The sequence below is a fragment of the Anomaloglossus baeobatrachus genome, chromosome 3, assembly GCF_048569485.1.
Source record: "Anomaloglossus baeobatrachus isolate aAnoBae1 chromosome 3, aAnoBae1.hap1, whole genome shotgun sequence".
In the NCBI taxonomy this organism is placed as follows: domain Eukaryota; kingdom Metazoa; phylum Chordata; class Amphibia; order Anura; family Aromobatidae; genus Anomaloglossus; species Anomaloglossus baeobatrachus.
In genome coordinates, this window is record NC_134355.1 from 119981927 (window position 1) to 120004635 (window position 22709).

Here is a 22709-nt window from a genome sequence, read left to right on the forward strand (position 1 = left end):
TTCTTTTCCTCCTGGCAGCGGGGATTACTGTGCTGTTACTGTAGGTTAAGAGAATTTTTCTACATTTAACAATTTAACCAGATTAGATATGATATAATGAATTTTTTTTATGTTGCACTGGACGCATGATGTAAGGCTATGTTCACACGGTGTGTTTTTGCCATGTTTTTTAAGGTAGATTTTCAGAAATATGCAAGAAAATTCTGATGCCAACAAAGTCTATGAGAATTCTGAAGTGCTGTGCACACGTTCAGGATTTTTTGCCATTTTTAATGGCTGGACAGCAGAATAAAAAGTTTGATTTTTTTAAAAAAATTCACCTCTACTTTGGAGCATTATTATTATTACCGTATTATCAATCAACCTAATAAGTTAAAACAGTTTAAGTGCAAGTAGGTGTTTTCAGTTGTGGCATGTACTTTTTCTGCCTGTATGAGCTGCCCAATCGTCAGCAGATAGCAACATACTAGAGACAGGATTTCCCCCACCATAGCTTAGGTTTCTCATTGTGTGAGCACAGCTTTGACCACCTGGTCTAACCTCCTGCACAATTAGACAATGCTGGGTACAGAGCAGATGACTCAAACCTTGCAGATACATTTAATGGGAGTGAGGAAGGACACCACAACAGAGTTTAGTTGTGTCACATTACAGCCCCTTCTTTCAGCTGTCCTCTTCTAACACTGTCAGCTCTGGTGTACCTCCCCTCCACCCTCACTGCTTGTTTACAGATGAAAGCTCAATTTGTAAGCTCAGAAATGCCATAGACCCCACCAGATAAGCTAATTATATTTCTCACAATGAAACTCATAATTATACCCATAGACCATGAATGGTATATATATTTACTCAAATCCATAGCAATACATGTGTGTTCATCTATTTTGTGTCTGGCATTCTGCTCTTGAACCAGGAAGATCAGGATGCACAATACCACTATATACAGTACATCCCACTCAATGACATATTAATACAGTATATGACATTAAATCTAAATTTGCACTGATCCATAGCAAAACATGCTTGTCAGTCTTTACCATATTTCTGGCATTCAATTAATGAACCAGGCAGGAAGTTCAACCTGAGCGCTGTTATGCATACCAACTAGATGAAATGATGATGCACTACACAAAGAAATTTATTGTAGTAACCATAGACCCTGAATGAAATGAATATGATCTGATACATAACAATATACTGTATATATTTGTCAGTTTTCTTTACTTTTGTCATTCTTCTCATGACTCAGAAACCTGAGAATGATCTACAGTGGAAACTGGAGGTTTACATACACTACCTAAAAAGACACATCTACATGTTTTCCTCACTATCTGACATGAAATAAGAATAAACCTTTCCCGTTTTAGGTCAATTAGGAACCAAAATTATTTATATTTGCCAAATGCCAGAATAATGTGAGAGAAAGAGAAAGAGAGAGAATGCTTTAGGGCATTTTTATTACTTTCTGCAAAGTCAAAATTCTACATACATTTCATTAGTATTTGGTACCATCATTGTTCTTATACTGTATGTGTGACGCCCTGGACTAGCCAGGTAGTCATGTGGCGCCCCTGACCTGGTCAGGCACCACTGAGTACTGCACCCATGCTGGGGACAGTACAATACAGGTAATCCAGAAGGCTGACCGAGGTGTGACTACACAGGCGCATAGTGATCAGGTCTCACACATGTACCTTTGAGAGGACCCCTGGGGATCCCAGGAGGGGGAAAAGCCTTCACCTCCACTGGAATAGTGGAGGGGGCCAAAAGCCTCCATCTCCTCTCAAGGGGTGTGGTAAGAGAATCTGGTTGCTAGGTGGCGTAGGCAGGCACAAAAGGGAAAAGAGGAGGAGTAAAGAGTCTGCAGCAGAGTGTGGAGGAGTGAGGAGCATGAAGTGGAGCTCAGACAGGAGCAGCAGTGAAGGTCCCAGGAGTGAGCCGGTTCAGTGCAGAGTCCAGGGAGCTCAGAGAGGAGCAGACCCCTAGGGCTGTTGCAGTCTGACAGCGTCCGCGCAGTGGCTACCGACGGGGGAGAACGGTCACCTAGGAGTGCTACCCGAAACCCATCTCCAGCTAGAGAGAGAGCACAGAGTGGGAAGTAAGGAGACTGCTAGGGAGAACCAGGCCCAAACGGGCGGCAGATCCCGGAGTGGGGATAGATCCACCTTTCCCTGCTAAACCTGCCGGTGTGGGGCCCTCAAAGCCCACACCACAACACCTAAAAGCCGCAGCCACGTAGCCACAGTTAGGGCCCACAGTTCACAGGAGGCAAGCAGCTGGAGTGATCTGACCCAGGCAACAAGCAAACGGCAATCGAAGGGGAGAGAGGCTTCAGCAACTTCCCTGGGTGACCCCCATAGGGACTAAAAGTCGGGGTTACCCCAAACCACCAAGGGCTAAGGAAGGCGAGTCGGTAGTCACCATCATCAGTCAGCCTGAAGGATACCTGGTTCCAGCCTGGTTCATCCCAGCTACGCCCGGGTTACTCACCCTGCCATCAACTGTGAGTAAAGCCCCTGAAAGACATTTAGCTTGTGTGGAGTTATTCTGCGCCTTGTGGTTCTACACACCTACACAGGGCCCTGGGGCTTGCCTCACTCTCAGGAGGCTATTACAACCGACTGCACCCACCATCAGCCCCAGGCACCCCTTAATCTGCAGTGGCGGTCCCCACTGACCGCAATTCTGAGAGTGGCGTCACGACAAATAGAAGATTCTCCTACCGGTGACAAGATCCAGCCGAGTGGAGTCCCTGAAGGTAATGCACCGACACAACACCTGTGGGGCTTCACATCTGGCGTCACGAACAGGATAAGGACTAGACCTGTTCAGACAGGTGACCATGTGCCTGGGAGGTCCGCTTGAAAAATTGGAAGCGCCGCCATATTGCCACCATGGAAAGCGCGCCGAAAAACAACAGCAGCCCGCGCTGGAGGAAGTTACCGCCCACGAAGAGGTGTGGCTACCCAGAGATCCCCTGCAGAGTTCTGACCTCGCTTGTGAAGAGAGCGGAAGCGTCCAGAGACGTCGGGACAGAAAGGGAGCCAGAAGCCTGCTGCTGGGAGAGGAGCTGCTGAAAGAGGCAGAGCGGAAACTGAACAGCTTGCTACTAGAGGCAACGACGAGTCCACTGCTGGGAAATCGTACAGAAGAGGGCGCAGAAGAAATGGCGTCTGACCGCAGAAACCCAGAACCGGGCTCCACTGCCTGGTGGTATCGGGAGCTGGCCCAGTTCTGCGACCGACTGGAGACCCGGGTCGTGGAGCAGATCAGAGAAGAACGCATGGAACTTCTGGAGATGGCTGCCGCGGTTCAGGCCTATGAAGGGAGAGCCGCGCGCCGAGCGCCAGACCGAGTGGCAACGACTCAGACCCCGATGCTGCCACCGATGGGTGAGTCCAGTGATACCCCTGCCAGCGCGAGTGCCCCGATCCCTGCTGTCACGTCCGCGGTCCCTGAAGAGGCGCCCGGCGCGGCGACGCTGAGCCAGGCCGCAACCACGCCAGGTGCGGCCCGCCAAGCCCCGGCCGCCGCAGCGATGCCCTGCTCGGCCCACCAAGACCCGGTCCCTGCAGCAACGCCCAGTCCGGCCCGTAAAGAACCGGCTGCCACCGCGACCCTCATCCGCGCTGCAGGTGTGACGCTGACCCAGGCCGCCGCCATGCTAGGCCCGGCCCGCCGAGACTCCCCCGCAGCAGCAACGCTCGTCCGCGCCGCAAGTGAGGTGCTGAACCAGGCCGCAGCCACGTCCGGTGCGGCCCGCCAAGACCAGGCCGCCGCCATGTCAGGCGCGGCCCGCCAAGATAAGATGGCATCACCATATACCCCGGCCTGCAAGGCCAGAGCAGACACCGCTCCCCAGTCCAAAGAGGTCCCTGCTGGAAAGCCCACGCTGGGGGAGGACCCCGCATACTGGCAGCTGAAGGCTGACATGGAGGCCAAGTTTCCACAATGGTTGGTGGACCAGTACATACTCCCTCCGCATACCCCCAAGACGACTCCTGCAGCAATCATGCCAAAGAGACCCCCGCCTGGGCCTGCTGAAGAAAGTCCATCCCCAGCACTGCCACCAAAGGAGTGCTCAGAAGAACTAAGGGGGAGGGGAGGCCAGGAAGCTGAGGAGCTGACTCAGGAGATACCAGCAGTGGATCCATGCCCAGAGCCAGAGATGTTGCCATATTCTCGCTGGGATGAAGAGGAAGATTTATCCAGCAACCTCACCTGGGAGCCTGCCAGCAGTGAAGCAGCCACCCAGCAGAATCAAGCCCGCAAGACACGGCGCCGTAGCCGAAACCAGTTGTCACCTGCTCCGCCATCCCCAGAGCAAAGAGATGACATAACGGCCAGAGACCTACAAGAAAAACGGTTCCTGAGAAGAGCCAAAGCACAGGTCAGAGGACCCCTTTGTAGAGGAATTGTGGAAGACTTTAGCCTGAAGTCAGGATACGGATTCATCGTTGCACCTGGTATAAAGGAAGGTATCTTCGTCAATAGAAGAGACGTGCGAGCTCATTTGCCCAGAGGACATCCTGGAAGAAACTTAAAGATGGGAGATACAGTGCAGTTTACCATGCATCAAGGCGAAAGAGGCTGGTATGCGCTAGATGTAGCACCATGTACCAGCAAACCCCACAGCCATCCCATGCTACAAGATAAAGAAACAGACACCGGAAAAGAAACAGATGAAGACAGAGAAAGAAAAGACAAGGAACCTACTGATGAGACTACCACTGATGACGAAAGAGAGCGAGAAACCAACAGGTGCCGCAGCCCTACAGGCCCAAGCCCTGGTGAGGAGGAATCTGCATAAAGTAAGAAGTACAACAAGTTACTGTTTTGACCAGTTTGGAAGTTTGCAACGTTACTGTTTAAGAGATGTGCCCACATAAACTAATGTGAGAAATGAACCTTAAGGCTATGAACTGGCTATAGCCACAAACTCTCGCAGTGTAAATAGTTACACCAGAGGGCACCACCACCACCAGAGTCAGCCTGTTTAGGGGCTTGGCTCGTCTGCAACCAGGGAGCACGTCCGTATATAGGGCCTTGGCTTACCTGCGACCAGAGAGCATGCCTGTTTATGGGGCCTGGCTCTCCACCACAAAGAGGGTACCTGGTCAGCACCAACTGTGAAGGCCGCCTCTGGATCCTGCCAGAATAGGCTGAAGGCGCGGCTCCACCAGGCCAGGTATACACTGAAGACCACCAGACCATGAAAGCCGCCTCTACATCCTGCCAGAAGTGGCTGAAGGCGCGGCCAACGTGAAAGGGTTTAGGGTGGGTTAACGGACTTGTGGGTGGAGGGTGGTGATGTATGGTACCTGGTGCTTTTAAAAATGTTTTACATGTTTTAATGTTTTATGCATTTTAAAATGTTGTCTTGCAGCCCGAGGACGTGCTGGTGATAACTAAGGGGGAATGTGGCGCCCCTGACCTGGTCAGGCACCACTGAGTACTGCACCCATGCTGGGGACAGTACAATACAGGTAATCCAGAAGGCTGACCGAGGTGTGACTACACAGGCGCATAGTGATCAGGTCTCACACATGTACCTTTGAGAGGACCCCTGGGGATCCCAGGAGGGGGAAAAGCCTTCACCTCCACTGGAATAGTGGAGGGGGCCAAAAGCCTCCATCTCCTCTCAAGGGGTGTGGTAAGAGAATCTGGTTGCTAGGTGGCGTAGGCAGGCACAAAAGGGAAAAGAGAAGGAGGAGTAAAGAGTCTGCAGCAGAGTGTGGAGGAGTGAGGAGCATGAAGTGGAGCTCAGACAGGAGCAGCAGTGAAGGTCCCAGGAGTGAGCCGGTTCAGTGCAGAGTCCAGGGAGCTCAGAGAGGAGCAGACCCCTAGGGCTGTTGCAGTCTGACAGCGTCCGCGCAGTGGCTACCGACGGGGGAGAACGGTCACCTAGGAGTGCTACCCGAAACCCATCTCCAGCTAGAGAGAGAGCACAGAGTGGGAAGTAAGGAGACTGCTAGGGAGAACCAGGCCCAAACGGGCGGCAGATCCCGGAGTGGGGATAGATCCACCTTTCCCTGCTAAACCTGCCGGTGTGGGGCCCTCAAAGCCCACACCACAACACCTAAAAGCCGCAGCCACGTAGCCACAGTTAGGGCCCACAGTTCACAGGAGGCAAGCAGCTGGAGTGATCTGGCCCAGGCAACAAGCAAACGGCAATCGAAGGGGAGAGAGGCTTCAGCAACTTCCCTGGGTGACCCCCATAGGGACTAAAAGTCGGGGTTACCCCAAACCACCAAGGGCTAAGGAAGGCGAGTCGGTAGTCACCATCATCAGTCAGCCTGAAGGATACCTGGTTCCAGCCTGGTTCATCCCAGCTACGCCCGGGTTACTCACCCTGCCATCAACTGTGAGTAAAGCCCCTGAAAGACATTTAGCTTGTGTGGAGTTATTCTGCGCCTTGTGGTTCTACACACCTACACAGGGCCCTGGGGCTTGCCTCACTCTCAGGAGGCTATTACAACCGACTGCACCCACCATCAGCCCCAGGCACCCCTTAATCTGCAGTGGCGGTCCCCACTGACCGCAATTCTGAGAGTGGCGTCACGACAAATAGAAGATTCTCCTACCGGTGACAAGATCCAGCCGAGTGGAGTCCCTGAAGGTAATGCACCGACACAACACCTGTGGGGCTTCACAGTCACTTACATACCAACATACACACCCCACCCTAGACAGTTAGAACAGTCAACCAAAAACCCTTGTTGCCTCCCTCCAGGGTCTGATGTCCACACCAGGTGGGGCGGAGCCAGGCGGCTGGCCCCACCCACCGAGGAGTTCACAGGCCTGGAGGCGGGAAAAACAGTAGAAAGAGTTTGGAGGTGAAAGTAGAAGGACACGAACTGCAAGTGTCTGGGTCGGAGTCCAGGCACTGACAGCAAGGTTGGCAGACGGTGGTGGCCGTCTGCAGGAGGTAGTGGACCTCTGCAGAACCGTAGGACCGGGGTCGGCCGGTGGCCCGCCGGTACAGAACCGGGGAGCGGAGTGAAGCTAAGCACACAGGCAGGGCCATCGGACCCCGACCAGGCTTGGAGCCGCCGACAATAGTCAAATCCGAGTGTGACAGGAACCCCAGGAGTTTCCCAACAACCAAGACCCGACAGAAGGCAACAGTCCACACTGTGAGGATATACAGCCACCGCCACAGGCTAGAGATCCAAGGGCCATCGCCTGCGGGCAAAACGGGCTCCTACGGCACCTATACGCCAGGGAGTGGACTACCAGTGGGCAACCACAGGAGTCAGAACATTCTAAAAGGTGCAGGGAAAGACAGCCACTATCAGCCGTCCAGGGAGAGCACAACAACACTGCAGCTGGCTGTGGGACCTGTCCATCTGGCCGTTTTGGTTTACCAGAGACTCTGTCATTGATTGTCTGAGTGAGTACACCAGTGCCGTCCGGCACCGTGCCGCGCTGTCCCTGCAACCCTGCACCCCAGCCATCCAGCCTCCCCGTTACACCACCGGGCCCCAGGATCACCAACCCTCTACCCACAGAGGCGACAACATCCTCGCTGCTCCCTACCATCTCTCCCGGGATCCCCGTCACCAGCAGCGGTGGTGCCATCATCACCACGTCCCGTGGGTGGCGTCACGAACTCTCTCCCCAAACAAACCATCCCTTTTCACTCAAGGGTGAGGAGCGCTGCTCGAGTCCCCGGGTCCGGCCCACCGCTCGAGCCACCGAGCAGCAGCAGCAGAAACCCCGGACCCGAGCGTGGCGAGCGCGTCCCCTCCGCCCGCGACATATGACTTGGGTGAAACTTTTGGATCTCCTTCCACAAGCTTCTCACAATAGTTGGTAGGAATTTGGGCCCATTACTCCTGACAGAACTGGTGTAACTGAGCCATGTTTGTAAGCTATCAGACTGACTGCCGGAGGAATCTCCAGTAATGCCAGGCCTGTATTCAGTTACTTGCATTGCACTGCGGAGCTCTCACCTGAGCTCCGGAGTGCAGAGTGGACTGATCTGAGAGTTTGCAGGACTGAACCGCGAGCACCGAGTGATTGATTCCTCGGTGATTGCGGTTCAGTTCATGATAGCTGCGGACAGGCCGGGCTGATCTCCAGAGTTCAGGTGAGAGCAATCACCTGTTCAGGGGAATCAATCACTCGGCGCTCGTGGTTCAGTCTAGGCTGCACTCTGGAGCTCAGGTGAGAGCTCCGGAGTGTAATGCAGGTAACTGAATCCAGACCTGGCATTACTGGAGATTCCTCCAGTAGCCAGTCCGATGTTGTTTGTAAGTCACCGTGCTCGCACCTGCCTTTTCAGCTTTGCCCAAATATTTTCAATTTTGGAGAGTTCTGTATATAAGTCCTCAAGCTGATCTGCATAACCGGACCTGCGGGGCCATCCAGTCCAATGGACATCGCTGCTCTTGATCTGGCGCCTCATCTCTGCTTGTGATCGCTGTCCTCCTTCCCTTCTGTGTAGATGACGCATCCTACATCATCCGTGTCTTTCATTACGCTCCAGCACAAGTGCACTTCTATATTCCCCGCCGAGGGCAGAGCAAAGTATTGTAGTGCGCATGCGAGGCACTCTTTGGCCTTTCCCCGTGTATGCGCAATACAGATCTTTGCTTCTGCGCTCAGTAGGGCAGAGAGAATTATGACTACTCAGAGGCACAATGGAGAAGACTGTGTGGATGACGTAGGATGAAGAAGAGAGGAGGCATCAGATCAAGACCAGATACACCCATCGTAACAGATCACCCCATAGGTGAGTATAATAAGAGTTCTTTTTTACGTTATGCAGACTGGCTTGGGGACAAATATTCAGCAATCTAGAATACTGTATATACTGTAAGGGTGAGCCGCCCAGTGCCCCGTTACCTTCAAGTCGTCTCAGGTCTTCAGGGACGGCGCGTCCTGGGTCCTTCCGGTCACAAGTAGGTTGACTTCTATAGGATTCGTGATGCCACTCTCGGTATTGCGGTCAGGGCAACCGCCACTGCAGTTTAGGGGACACCTGGGGCTGATGGTGGGTGCAGTTTGATGTGGTGGCCTCCTGAGAGTGAGGGCCCAGTGTAGGTGTGTGGAACCACAGGTCGCAGAATGACTCACACGCACAACCAGAATGTCTTTCAGGGTTGGCAGGATGTCAGATGGCAGGGGGTGAGTAACCCGGGCGAAGCCGTGATAACCAGGCGGAACCAGGAATTCCTTCTGGCTGACTTGTGAGGGTGGCCACTGATTCGCCTTCCTAGCCTTTGTGTTTTTGTGGTGACCCAGACTTGCTGTCCTACGGGTCACCCAGGGAAGTTGCTTCTGCCTGTTCTCCCCTTTTTCGGCCTGTCTGCTTGTAGCCTGGACCAGGTCACTCCGGCTGCTTGCCTCTTGTGGAACTATGAGCCCTCTTGTTGCTACGAGGCTCCGGACTCTGTGGTGTTATGGTGGAGGGTATGAAGTACCCCCACCTGCAGGTTGAGCAGGCCAACTGAATGGACCCCTGCTCTGTGGACCTGTAACCCCGTGGTCCTCGCCTGGCAGTCCCCGTACTCAGCCACCCCTTTGCACTCCAGCCTTGGGTGGATTTCGGGCGGCACTACCAGGTGATCGTTCTCCCCTGTCAGTAACCACTGCACCTGCGGTGTCTGACTAGTGACAGCCTCCAGGTTTCCTCCTTGAGACTGCTCTCAGTCCCTGAGCTTCACTGACTGACTGGCTCACTACTCCCTACCCTCTGTGCCTGCCTCCGCAACTTAGCAACCAGGCTCTCTACCACACTCCTTGAGTGGAGATGGAGGCCAAGCCCCCTCCTGGATTCCCCAGGGGTCCCTTCAAAGGTCCATGTGAGAGACCCGGTTACTATGCGCCTGTGTAACCACACCCCGGTCAGCCTTCTGGATTACCTGTGTTGTACTGACCCAGAATGGGTGCAGTACTCAGTGGTGCTTGACCAGGTCAGGGGCGCCACAAGGGCATAAAGATGGTAGCCGTACTTTATATTGGGAAAACCTGGTGACAGGTTCCTTTTAATTATATCATTTATACGTTGAACAGGGAATCCCCTAAGGGGGCTTTATTTTTAAAAGGGATTAGTGTGACAGTAAATATCCAAGCACTTTTAATTTTGCTTAAAAATAATGAACCACGTGTGTCATTTTGGAGAATTTGGTGCATAAACATCAATGAATACCACAAGCAAACAAAATAGTAAAGATACTAAAAAAAATGCAAATGATGAATTGGACCCATAGTGCTTATTCTTGGACTCACTGATATTGACGGTTTCCTGCCAGATACCATTCTAGGCAGCTTCTGAGGCATATCTCGTCCCCTGTAATGATCTCCACTTTGTTGTTATCATAATGGCACAAAGAAAGCATTTTTTAATCACACAAAGCTCAGTGCAAAAGTACAGCATTTGCAATCCAAGCTTCAAAAGGTGATCCTAGAGGAATATAAAACATTGGCCCAAAGCCTAGGAAACTATTCAGTCTATTCAAGGAGAGTGACCTAGTCAATTGGTTTTAAATTACTCTCCAGTCTTTGTGAATAGGTTTATCTGTCTTGAGTTCTTTTTCAATGCAGTAAATAACAAAAAGTGATTTTCAGATCACTTTCTATTGTAATTCTGCATTTGGCAAATGGAATATATTATGAGCTAATGCAGCTCTACTCTGAAAAACTGGTTTAGTGGCTCTATTATAGAGAAATTTTGGAAACTGCAGGCTTAATGTTAAAGTAATGGCCTGAACCCCCACCCCAGGGGGGATGGATGGAGGCCGGCATGACTTAGGGCAAGGAGGGAGGTGATCAATGGGGGAGAGTGTGACGCCCTGGCAAAACCAGGTAGTCACAAAAGTTGTACATCCTCCTTGTTACCACCAGCTACCCACACTTAGGCATATCACACAGCCATTAAACCCTAGTCACCCCCTCATGATAATAAGGACACACCAGTGGGCGGGATCAGGCGGATGAGAACGCCCACCTAGGGGTCCTGAGGTGTCAGGGGTGGGAACTCAGAGATGAGTCTTGACAGTTGAAGTAAAAGGAGCAAAGTGTGCAGTGTAGTCAGGGGTAGTAGCCCTTGGACTACCCGGCTAGGTGGCAGACAGTGAACAGGGCCACAGGCGACAGAGATCCGGTCGCGGGAGACCTAAAGTGGACCAGGGCAGGGTTGTAGCCCGCCGGTGCCGACAGCGGGAATCCTGTCCGGAGGCTGTGCACAGTCGGGGTGCCTGGACCCTAGGGCGAGGAAGGTTGCAATCCCCTCGCAAATTAACCAGCTGGGAACAAGGTTCCAGACTTTGTCCCATTAAATGCCCAGATAGAGCGAAACGGAAGCCCAACGCGGGGGATAGGGTGTTCGTCAGAACCCACTGAGATCCCAAGGGTCAGCTTTCGTGGGCCACAGCTCCAAACATACACAGAACCGGGAGTGGACTTCTCTGTTCCATGCGAAGTCGTCCAAAAGGAAAGACAAAGTGCAGGAGGAAGGGATACCTGTTCATTAACCTGGGTGCGGGACCCGAATGCACCCTCCTAAGGCAACCGGCCACTGGCAACTTGGTTTACTACTGGACTTGTGTGAAATTACTGGTCCAGCCCGGTGTGCCACCTCCAGCAGCCATCACTCCCGTCTACCGACACAGGGCCCCGGGACTACACCTCCCCTACCCGTGCAGGGGATCCCATCTTGCTGCCCCGCTCCATCAGCCCCAGGCGCCCCATCACCAGGCAGCGGCGGTGCCACCATCCCTCACCGCAACCCACGGGTGGCGTCACAGACACAACAACTCCCCTGTAAATATCCCCTTTCCGACGGTTCTGAGGACGGGCGTCCATGCGAGCCCGGGTCTGGTCACCACTCGAGCCGCAGCAGTGAACCCGGATCCGAACAGGCCCCCGAGAGAGAGAGAAATGGCAGCGGCCCCCGCCTGCAACAAGAGGGTGGAGTAAACAGTACTGTGGGGTATATATAAAGTTATCTAGAGGGGGAGGGATCATTTGGGCCTGCAGTTTTTCCTGGAAGCTTGTATAACAGACATTAGACAATGGACGCACCTGGAGGCCTTTTGTAGCGATTGCAAGAAGAGGCGAGGCATCATCCTCTCGGCTGGCTGGACAACCATTGCCATCTTGAACGCTGGTGTGACGTCAGGGAACGGGGTGCCAGCGAGGCCACAAGCGCGGCCTTCACAAGGCGCACGGACGGGTGCGGCGGATCTTCAAGCGGTGGTGTCTGCCTCTCCAGGGATGCAGGGACGTCTGCAGCGCAGGTCTCGGCCTCCAGAGCGTCTCTCCCTTGGAGCGCCGGGATCTGCCAGGGCGCAATTACGGTCTGCTTGTAGGCCCCTGCCGGAGCCGGGGTCACCAAACGATGTGCCCGCACGGTCTTTGCGGCGGCGGGGAAGCCCCTCACAGGGCACAGTCTGGTCGTGCGGCCCGCTCTTACCCCATGAGGAATTCCAGAGCACAGCGGAGGTTGGTGCCAGTTAGTTTGCCGCAGCCTGGATTAAGGTGTGGCCCTACTACTGCAGCAATTGTGGAGGATCCGGGATCTGCGGCAGGCTATGCTGGCAATGCTCCTGTCGGGCAGCCTGGCTCACTTAAGTCAGCAGAATTGTCTTCGGGAGTGATCAGCGGAGCGGATTTGGACGTCTCCGGCTCTTGGCAGCAGACTACAACATGGTCGATACCTGGATTGGGACCGGGACTGGCCGATCCAAGGTTGCTGTTGCCGATCGCGGGAGGTTCTGGAGGACGACTGGAGGGGTCCGTGTTATTTGCAGATCCTATGGGTCGTCGGGATTCTGGATTAGCCGCTGGTGGGTTCACAGCCCCTGCGTAGCCCGGTGAGTATGGATTCCTTTTTTGTTCGTCTCCTGTAATGTATGGTGTTCAGGGTCGTTTGCGGGGTTCAGGGGGGTCTGAGGCCAGGGGTAATGCAGTAACGGTGGGTCGGGTCCATGCAGCGGCTTCAGAAGGGGCGGTGGATGTGTTGTCGGAGGTTAGGCAGTCGCTGGCCCATTCGGAGGGTAGTAGGGCGGTGGGTGGTTGCGTGTATGCATGGTTGGGTGCTGGGGTAGTGACTGCAGATCGGGGGGGGTTAGCAGTGTGGTTGAGCCTGTTTCAGTTTCGGTTCAGACTGAGAAGGAGAAAGAAAGGATTCACTTGGATGATAAGGCGCGGGGAGAGGGTTATGTATGTTTTGTGGGGCCGCTGGGGTCGCATTTAAAAAAGGAGGTCAGGGAAAAGATTTGGAGGGACGAGTACGTGGAAATTTTTTCACTGTTACCTTTGGAAAAATGTAATGTGTACAAGACTAGACGTGATGAGGGTAAAAAGGAGGATGAGGAAAAGCGACGGTGGCGGTTGATACTGCAGTCTTTTGCGAATTGGTTGCAAGCGTTTGCAATTTTAGCCAGTGTGATCGGGGAGAAGGCTCCGGAAAATTGTTTGCATCTTTTTTGTTAAATGGACTCCATAGGGGAGGCTTACAGGGTGTATGGGGGGTAAGCCTGGCTTAGATATGACGAGCAATTTCGTCAGCGCAAAGCTATTCGTCCTTCCATTCGGTGGGATCAAAAAGACATTGGTCTTTGGTTGAGGGTTGGCGCCGACGAGGTATAGACAATCCTTTCAGGGGGGGGGGGGGCGGTTTTTCCGGCCAGGCAGCGGGACGATCAGGACAGCAGTTTAGTACTGGGACATCAGGGCTTTTGGGATACTAAAAGTCAGGCTTGTGCTGGCAGTTCAATGAGGGCCAGTGCAAAATTGGAGAGAACTGCAAATTCAAGCATTTGTGCTCACAATGCAGTGGAGCCTCCCATGGGGCTTCCAAATGTTTGCGGCGCAATAAGTTTTGGCCAGGACCCAGTAGTTCAAAAGGGGGAGACACCGGTGAGGCTTCCCGCAATGCTCTCCTAACTAAATAGGTTTCCTAGGAGGGAGGAGGCGGAGATTTTAACAAAAGGTTTTGAGTTGGGTTTTCGGATTTCGTCTGATGTGTCACGAGGGCGGCGGGTTTTAAGGATCTCCAGTCGGCAAGCCAGCAATCTGATGTGGGTCGGGAAAAGTTTGGGAAGGAGGTATTATTGAGTCGGATGGCGGGACCATTTAGCTCTCCGGCGTTGCCTGATTTGATAGTTTCTCCTTTGGGGGTGGTGCCGAAAAAAGAGGCGAACAAGTTTCGCCTTATTCATCATTTGTCCTATCCTCATATTCGGTAAATGATGGTATTGATCTGGAGTTATGCTTGGTAGAGTATGCATCGTTTGACCAGGTGGCGGAGTGCGTGCGGCGGAGTGGCAGAGGCGCTCTGATGGCAAAGACAGATGTGGAAGCTGCGTTTCGCTTGCTGCCGGTGCATCAAGATAGCGTTCGCTTGCTCGGCTGTTTCTGGGAGGGGGCATATTTTGTAGATATATGCCTGCCCATGGGTTGTTCTTTGTCCTGTTCATTGTTTGAGATGTTTAGTTCATCTTTAGAGTGGGTGGTGAGAGACGTTTCTTGCTTGGAATCCGTTATTCATTATTTGGATGACTTTTTCTGTGTCGGCCCTGGGGACTTCTTGGTGTGTCAGAATATTCTTGCAACAATAGAGTGGGTAGCGGGGCACTTTGGCGTTCCGTTGGCACCAGGGAAGACGGAGGGGCCGGTAACGTGTATCTCGTTCCTTGGCATTGTCATCGATTAAGAGGAATGGAAATTTCGGCTGCCGTTAGACAAAGTCGTGACTCTTAGGGAGGGAGGCACCAAGGCATTAAGAGTCAAGAAGCTTACCCTAAGGGAGGTCCAATCCCTGCTTGGTAGGCTGAATTTTGCGTGGTGGGTGATGCCAATGGGCCAGGTTTTTTCGCGTTGTTTGGCTAGTGCCACGGCTGGGGTAGTGGCACCGCACCATTATGTTCGGCTATCGGTGGAGGTGAAGGTGGATTTGGAAGTCTGGGGAACATTTTTGTTGGATTACAATGGACGCTCTTTGTTAATAGAGCCTCAGGTGGGCAATTCGGAGTTGGAGTTGTTTACTGACGCTTCTGGTGATCACAGTTTCGGGGCATATTGTGAGGGGGAGTGGTGTGCGGAGCGATGGCCGAATGATTGGCGTTCATTGGGTTTACTAAAAAATATGGCACTGTTGGAAATTTTCCCCATTTTGGTGGCAGTCACCTTGTGGCGGGAGAGGTTTCGGAATAGGCGGATTGGGTGTCACTGTGATAACATGGGGGTGGTGATGGCGATTAACAATATATCTGCTTCTTCACCCCCTGTGATTAGGGTACTACGTAGGTTGGTGTTGGTTTGTTTGTCAATAAATGCTTGTGTGACTGCTTCTCATGTTCTGGGGGTTCTGAATTCCATTGCTGATGCTCTCTATCGTTTTCAGTGGGAACGGTTCAGGGCTCTTGCTCCTGGGGCAATGGACTTGGAATTGCAATGCCCAGCCGAACTTTGGAATGTGGTATCAGGGTAGTAGAGCACCTGATCAAGGATTCTTTGGCGGCAACGACGTGGGCTGCTTACCAGCAAGCATGGCGACAGTGGGAGGTTTGGGTGGATATTTGTTTCAGTGCATTCAGTGGAAGATCAGGTAGGAGTATTGTTGTTGTGGATTGGACAGCGGTCAGTTTGGGGTTAATCGCCGGTTAAGGCGGACAGGTTGGTAGCAGGTTTAGCTTTTGGTTTTAAGCTCCGTTGTAGGCTAGATTTGACGAAGAATTTTTTTGGTTCGGCAAGCCTTGAAAGGTTTTCGTCGGGGTATGACTGGGTTGAACTGGAGGAGACCAGTATCATTTGCTATGTTAGAACGGTTGGGGACACAATTAGGTTTAGTGTGTAGTTCAAGCTTTGAAGTTTTGTTGTTTCGTTTAGCGTTTTCATTAGCATTTTTTGGGGTGCTTATGGTAGGGGAGTTAGTTGCTGTTAGTCGGCATGGTAGTAGGGGTGTTCAGGCACGGGATGTGCTGTTACTTGAAAAAGGGGTGGAGTTTTGGATTAGGGGGTCGAAAAGGGATCAAGTCGGCAGGGGTAAGCGCGTGGTGCTTGGTGTTGTTCCGGGTTCAGATATGTGTCCGACGCGGTGCTTAAGGAAGTTTTTAGAGCTGGGGCCATGGGTGCATGGGCCTTTGCTTTGCCATGAGGATGGTTCCTTTTTATCTAATTATCAGTTTAGGATAATTTTTCTGAAGAGTGTGTCGAGGCCATTGGGTTGGACCCGTTTTTTTTATGTGCCGCATTCGTTTAGGATTGGGGCGGCTAATAAGGGGGCGGTTTGTGGTTTGACCCCTGAGATTGTGCGGAACATTGATCACTGGGAGTCCAGGAGGTATCAGGGCTATGTGCGCCCTCAGGGGGCAGTGTTTTAAGGGGAAACTTTGGTTTCTAAAATGGGTTAATGTTCATAGTATGGTCATGTTTTTGTGTTTGTCTTGCAGGAGAAGTTCTGCAGTTGGTGTGGATTTTGCGCCATTCATTCGTGCATTGGGCGACGATTCGGGTGGATGTCCGGGCAGATGGCAGGCAGCTGGGGTTTGCAAGGACTGTGGCGATTGTCAGGTGGTTGGGTTTTAGGGGTATGCGCTGGGTACGAGTGTTGCCTGAAATTCACAGGGCGGTCCGTCTAGATCGGGCCCCTGATATTTTGGTTCTGCATGTTGGGGAAAACGATGTGGGGGCGGTGGCTAGCCGGGAGATAATTTGGGACATTAAACATGACCTGTTGCAGCTTTGGTTATCCCTACCAGGACTTAGGACAGTCTAGACGGAGATAGTCCTGAGGCGGACATGGCGTAATGTTCGGTTGGTGGAGAGGCTTAATAAGACCCAGATTAAGATTAATTGGGCAATCTCAGCATTTGTGGTACGAAATGGAGGGGTGGCTGTCCGTCATTTTGATTTGGAGGCTTTGGATCAGGACTAATGGTTGGCGGATGGGGTCCATCTTTATGGGGTGATGATGGATTTCTGGTCATTGAGGATACAGGAAAGTATAGAGAAGGCCATGCCACTGCCAGGCTGGGGGTCTCGAGCATTTGAGGGGTCAAAAGTGCTCTGGTTGTGGCGGTTGGGGTGGGTCCTCGAAGTCGGTTTTTTAATTGGATTGGGGGGGGGCACACAATCACTTTGACAATGAAAATGTTATTATAATGCTACAAGCCCATGTTAGCACTTGCTTCAGGAACAATGTCTGGCATCAACTTTCCCTGGCTCTTTACCAGAATCTTCTTATTTCAAACTCAAAGTGCTGCAAGTATTGTATGCTTTTCAACAAGTCAGGTCTAAAGGCTTCCATACACATTAGATGACTATCAGCTGAACGATTCTACTGCCAATCGGTCAGCCAAAAGCCTTGTTGACCGACTATTCCATACACAGGAGCGTTCACTCCACCAATCCCTACTGTGTTTTCTCCATGAGATCAATGATATCTCCAGGAGAACAACATGATCAGCCATCCGAAATCCAACATGGCTTGTCAACATCTTACCCAACTGTCGGCCAGCCCCATGCACATTAGACCGTTGGTTGAACCTGGTGATATCAGTGGGTTTGGCTAACATTAGACTAATTTATATGGGACGTTTTAAGCTTTAGCTTCTTTTTTATTTAGTTAATGAAATAATGTTCATGTATATGCTTATTTACATGAACAATTCTTCTATTTCTACCATATTTCTGCCAATTAACACACACATAAGCTGGGGAATTTACTTTTTCTGGTCCATGAAACCATATCAGTAACTAAGTTCTTTATATACTGTAGTGTTACGGACCATTAGTAATTGTGCGTTTTGCTTTTTATACAGGCATCAGGGGTCCAAGTTGATGACTCAGTCGTCTTGTTATTCCAAGAAATGAAGCTCAAAAAGTCTGGGAAGAAAGCCGTTTTCTTTGGCTTCAGTAGGGATGAGAAATACATCATTGTGCAAGAGGGGAAAGAAATTTTGTCGGATGACTCTGCAAATTTTTTTCCACGTTTAAAAGCTTTATTCCCTGAAAACAAATGTTGTTATGCCTTGCTGGATATTCACTATATTACTGGGGAATCAAAAAAACAGGACCTGATTTTTGTTATGTGGTAAGTTGATGATTTATAGAAAAAATATATTTATTGTAATTATTGTTCCGAAATGGACTTTATAATGGCTATTCACATAGTTTCTCGTTTTATATCAATGTTCTTCATATTTCTAGAAATTAATTATTGGTTTAATCAAGCAAAAGGTCCTAGTATTTATCTAAGAAAACACTTTTTATCCTTAGGTGAAGGCATCACAGACCTTCTCTTTCAGTCATCAGGGTGGCGCTTTGTGGCATTTCAGTCACAGTCAGTTTTGTCTCTCTTCAAAATATTAATGCCAATCTCAGTGTGATTGATTCCCTTGACTGGCCTGACCTCATGGTAATCTCCTAGTAAATCTCCTCTTGTGCACTGCCCATCAGCCCACCCCCGACATGCACAGTGAATCTGGGTGTACGTCCCCATCTTCAATTGATATATGCGCATGTTCTAGAGCCACTGCAAGTCAGTTGCTATAGGACGTATTCCTTATGAACGCTATCTTCACCTCCTGGTAGAAGTTGCAACAAAAGGGTAAGAAGCAGTGTGAGAAGAGCAGAAAGCTCGCAAGGAATACATCATGTAGATGTGCCGCCCCCGCGACAGCCGATGGGCTGCTCGGACCTTGATCCAAAGTGGCTCGAGGGGTCTCCGGATCCGAGGCGGGGTCGCGCGGCTACCCTGGAATAAAAAGGGGGGTTGTTTTGGGGGGTGAATGAGATAATGTTTGTGACGCCATGGTGTGTGGTAATGTGAGGGACCACCGCTGCCGTTTGGGGAGAGCCCGGGGACGATAGTGTGTGGCAGCTTGAAATGTTAACCCCTCCGTGGGCGGGGGGAGTAGTGTCCCGGGATCCGGTGATGGCTGGAGTGGGGGACCCGTCGGGTGAAAAGGGATATCGGGTACTCACACAGTCCAAAGTCACTGACGCTGACACCAGGTAATCCAAACTCTTGAGTATCCTGCTCTTTTTGGGCGAGTACGCTAGGTCTGTGCCCCTTTGGTGTTGCAGGTTGGTCTGAAGCCTTGTTCCTTGGCACTGTGTGTCCTACGTGTGGATCCCTCTCACATGAAGCAATTCGGATCCCGCTCACCTGTGTGGCTAGCTGGGTGAGATTGCTCTCAGGGCTCACGCTTGGGATTTTCTGGACAGTTGTGGGTAGTCCTATCCCCCTCATTGCGCTAGTACCCCGATTCTGGAGCGGGTGGGGAACGGTTCCTGAAGATTCCGTTCCCGTCGGGTAAATTACTGGGCTGCGTGAAGCTTCTTCCCAGCCTAGGGTTTACATACCCCGTCGTGCCCTGGCCCCTGCCCGGTTGTAGCACAAGGCAGCCGGCCTGCTCTCTGTAGCAGCACCGTGCCCCCTGTCACTACCTCCTGCGACCGGGGTTCCAGCTCCTTCTGGCCAGACCAACGTCTGGCACCTGAGATGGGTACAGGAGCCCAGCTCCACAGCGGGACCTGTCCTGTCACCGCCGCTCACTGCTCAACTTCTACTCTCTGACTTACATCTCTGCCCTCCCTCCTCCATCCTTCCATCTGGGTGGCCCTATTCCCCTCAGGCTGCCCAATGGGTGGTTGGTGGGTGTAGTGCAGAGTGTTCCTCAGGATTTTGGTACACCTGTTGGTAGCAACACCAAATTGACAGGACCCGTAACCAAGGAGGAGCGGGTATCATGCAGAAGGGCAGATTGCACGGCACCCTTGTGACGACCTGATAGGCCAGGGCATCACATTCCCCCTTGGTTAAACATAGCTCGTCCGCGAGCTACAGAACACCAAGCATTTATTTTTGTTTTTAAGGAAAGAAAAGGGTTAACAAGCATATTTATTTTGAACAGGTTCATCCCACTTTAGGGAGGTACTTTCTTAAACCGTTACCAACTTTTTTTACTTTTGAGTTCGGCCGCCACAGGGGACGCCACTGGTTTTGATGGCAGTGGGGACCCAACCTTCCACGTTACGGTCCCTCCCTGCAACAGTCCAGTCCCAATGTCCCGGGTCCCAACAACCCACCACCCAAACAACCTGGTTCCCCTGGAAACCTAATTGGTACTTGGGTCAGGTCAAGGTCCCGGGGTTGGTCAGACGACTCTGTTAGGCACAATGGGTGCAGTCTTTTTACAAGACACAAGTTTGTGTTGGTCACGCCAGTCCTGTGACCGTGGTCCATTTTTAATCAACTATAAAAATGTGGAAGTCTTTGTAAAACTTTAGTAAGAGTTCCTGTACTGTAGTACAACTGCTGTCAATCTAGGAGAAAATCAGGTTACTTTTCCCATGCAATTAGCTTTTCATTAATTCTTTCATTTTCTAACATTTTCTATATGGAAAATAACAAACGGAAAACACAGATACCTAACAATTTTACGGTACCACATTTTGTATTAGCATTTTTTTTATCGTTGCATTACTGCAACGGGCAATCTCGATCGATCGGTGCCAGAGGCCCCTCTAAAGGCTGCTTTACACGGTACGACCAATTGTGCGATTTCACAATCGATCGTACCCGCCCCCGTCCTTTTTGCGTCACGGGCAAATCGCTGCCCGTGTCGCACAAAGTCAGTAACCCCCGTCACACATACTTACCTCTCGTGCGACCTCGCTGTGGGCGGCGAACGTCTACTTCCTGGAGTGGGAGGGACGTTCGGCGTCACAGCAACGTCACACGGCCGCCGGCCAATAGAAGCGGAGGGGCGGAGATGAGCGGGACGTAAACATCCCGCCCACCTCCTTCCTTCCACATAGAGCCGGCGGCGGCTGCGGGAGGCAGGTGAGCTGCTCATCGTTCCCGTGGTGTCACACGGAGCGGCGTGTGCTACCACGGAAACGATGGTCAACTAAATTAAACGATATTATGGAACCTAGCGAGCAGTACCTGACTCACGATTTGTGAGCGATACTGCGTCGCTAGGAGGTGTCACACAGGCCGGCATCGCCAGCGATGCCGGATGTGCGTCACAAAAACAGTGACCCCGACGATCTATCGCACGATAGATCTTCTGGTGTAAAGCAGCCTTAAGGCACAGGGCAGCCTCTGGGCACCATGCCATGGGCCTCAGACCTAGTTGGCACTCCCACTCACTAGCTCTTCAGTGGCAGCTCTTCTCTGGCGCCACTCTCTAGCGATTTCCCACTGCAATTCCTGACTGTGTCACTCCCAGTAGGGGGCGTCGGTGTCTGGCCTCAGCACCCTAACTGTCTATGGCTTTAGGTGGACTCGGGCAGCCCCAACAGCCGTCGGGATACCGCGCGGCAGTGGAACCGATGAACTGGAAGGTCCCACTCCCGCTGCTGGAAGTAGTGGGCCCGACTGCTCCGCAGCCGGGGTGGCAGGGCCGGGGTGGCAGGGCCTGGGTGCTCCGCCTCTAAGGACGGGCCCGGTGATGCGGCCGGGTCTGATCTGGGGGATCTGGGGGCTCCGGGGGACCGCTGACATGACCGGAACGACAGGAGACTTTAGGGCTGCTGCTGGGGTTTCATATGAAAATGCTGCAGGTTCTGCTGCTGGGGTGGGTGATGGCAGCTGAGGTAGGCAACAGTGGAGTGGTTGCCACAAGCGGGGGCGGACCGGATCCCTCAGCCGCCATGGCCGGATTAAGGTAATTATGCCGCCCCCGTGCCAGCAGCCAGTGCTGCACGGATCCGGATCTACGGTGCGGCTCGAGGCGTTCTCCGGTCCCGGGGGGGTGTCGCATGGACACTCCGAATAAAGGGGGACGTATTTATACGGGATTGTTTGCAAAATGTCTTTGACGCCACCCACGGTGTGTGGTGATATGTAGCACCACCGCTGCAGTTGTGGTACTCCCGGGGTGATGGTCTGGCAGCTGGATGTTAGCCCCTACGTGGGTAGGGATGGATGTCCCAGGGCCCAGTGTCTGTATGCTGAGGAGGGTGGTTGCAGGGGCCGGCGCACCCAGCCAGGCCGGGGATGTTACTCATGGTCAAATAAAGCACACAAGTCTTGTGGTAAACCAGGTGATGGTGGCCAGATGCCGCGGACGGGTGTATCTGATCCCACACCCGGGCTGGTAGTCAAAGTCTCTCTCCTCTGCACTCAGTGTTTTGTAGGTAGGACTTCCCGGTGTGAAACACAGGAGTCCGCTTCCGGTCCTTTTGTTGGGAGCCATGTCCGTCTGACCCTTGGGATCTACAGGCCCTGGCAGTAGCCCTATCCCTCTCGGTGGGTGGTTGTCTACTTTTCGGGACTTAGGTTGGGATAGGACCTAAAATCCTGCCCTCAATTGATTAATTAGCTAGGCCGTCGGTGCCGGTCCTGACTTCAGGGTCCAAGTACCCCCTCTGTGCACACGGTTTCCCGGTCGGTTCTCCGGTGTCGGTACCGGTGGGCTCCAACCCTGTCCCGGTCCACCTCGGATCCACTTATCCATTATCCCATCTCCTGCAGACTTTGGCTACCGTCTGCCACCTAGCCATGGTGTCATGGCTCCGACCCTGCACCAGTCAGCTTAGGACCTCCACTCCAACTCGAAACTAAAACTTATCTATTAACTGACTGCTTTTCCACCCCGGTCTTTCTAGACACCTAGGTGGGCGTTCCCAACCGCCTGGTCCCGCGCACTGGTGTGTCTGTCCTTCCCTGAGGGGGGTGACTAGGGTTTCAGGTCGGCTGCTTTAACCCTGTGTGGGATTGTTGTTCTGCTGGGGCCTACATG

The 22709-nt window shown here is 52.3% G+C and overlaps 1 protein-coding gene across 1 annotated transcript in view; it reads left to right on the top strand.

The window, feature by feature from the left end:
* The window catches only part of DSTN (destrin, actin depolymerizing factor), an 89130-nt gene that overhangs the window by 36677 nt on the left and 29744 nt on the right, over positions 1-22709 (top strand). Inside the window, exon 2 of the mRNA XM_075339408.1 lies at positions 17775-18046. Coding sequence (XP_075195523.1) covers positions 17775-18046 — 272 coding nt within the window. The remainder of the gene's footprint in view (positions 1-17774; positions 18047-22709) is intronic.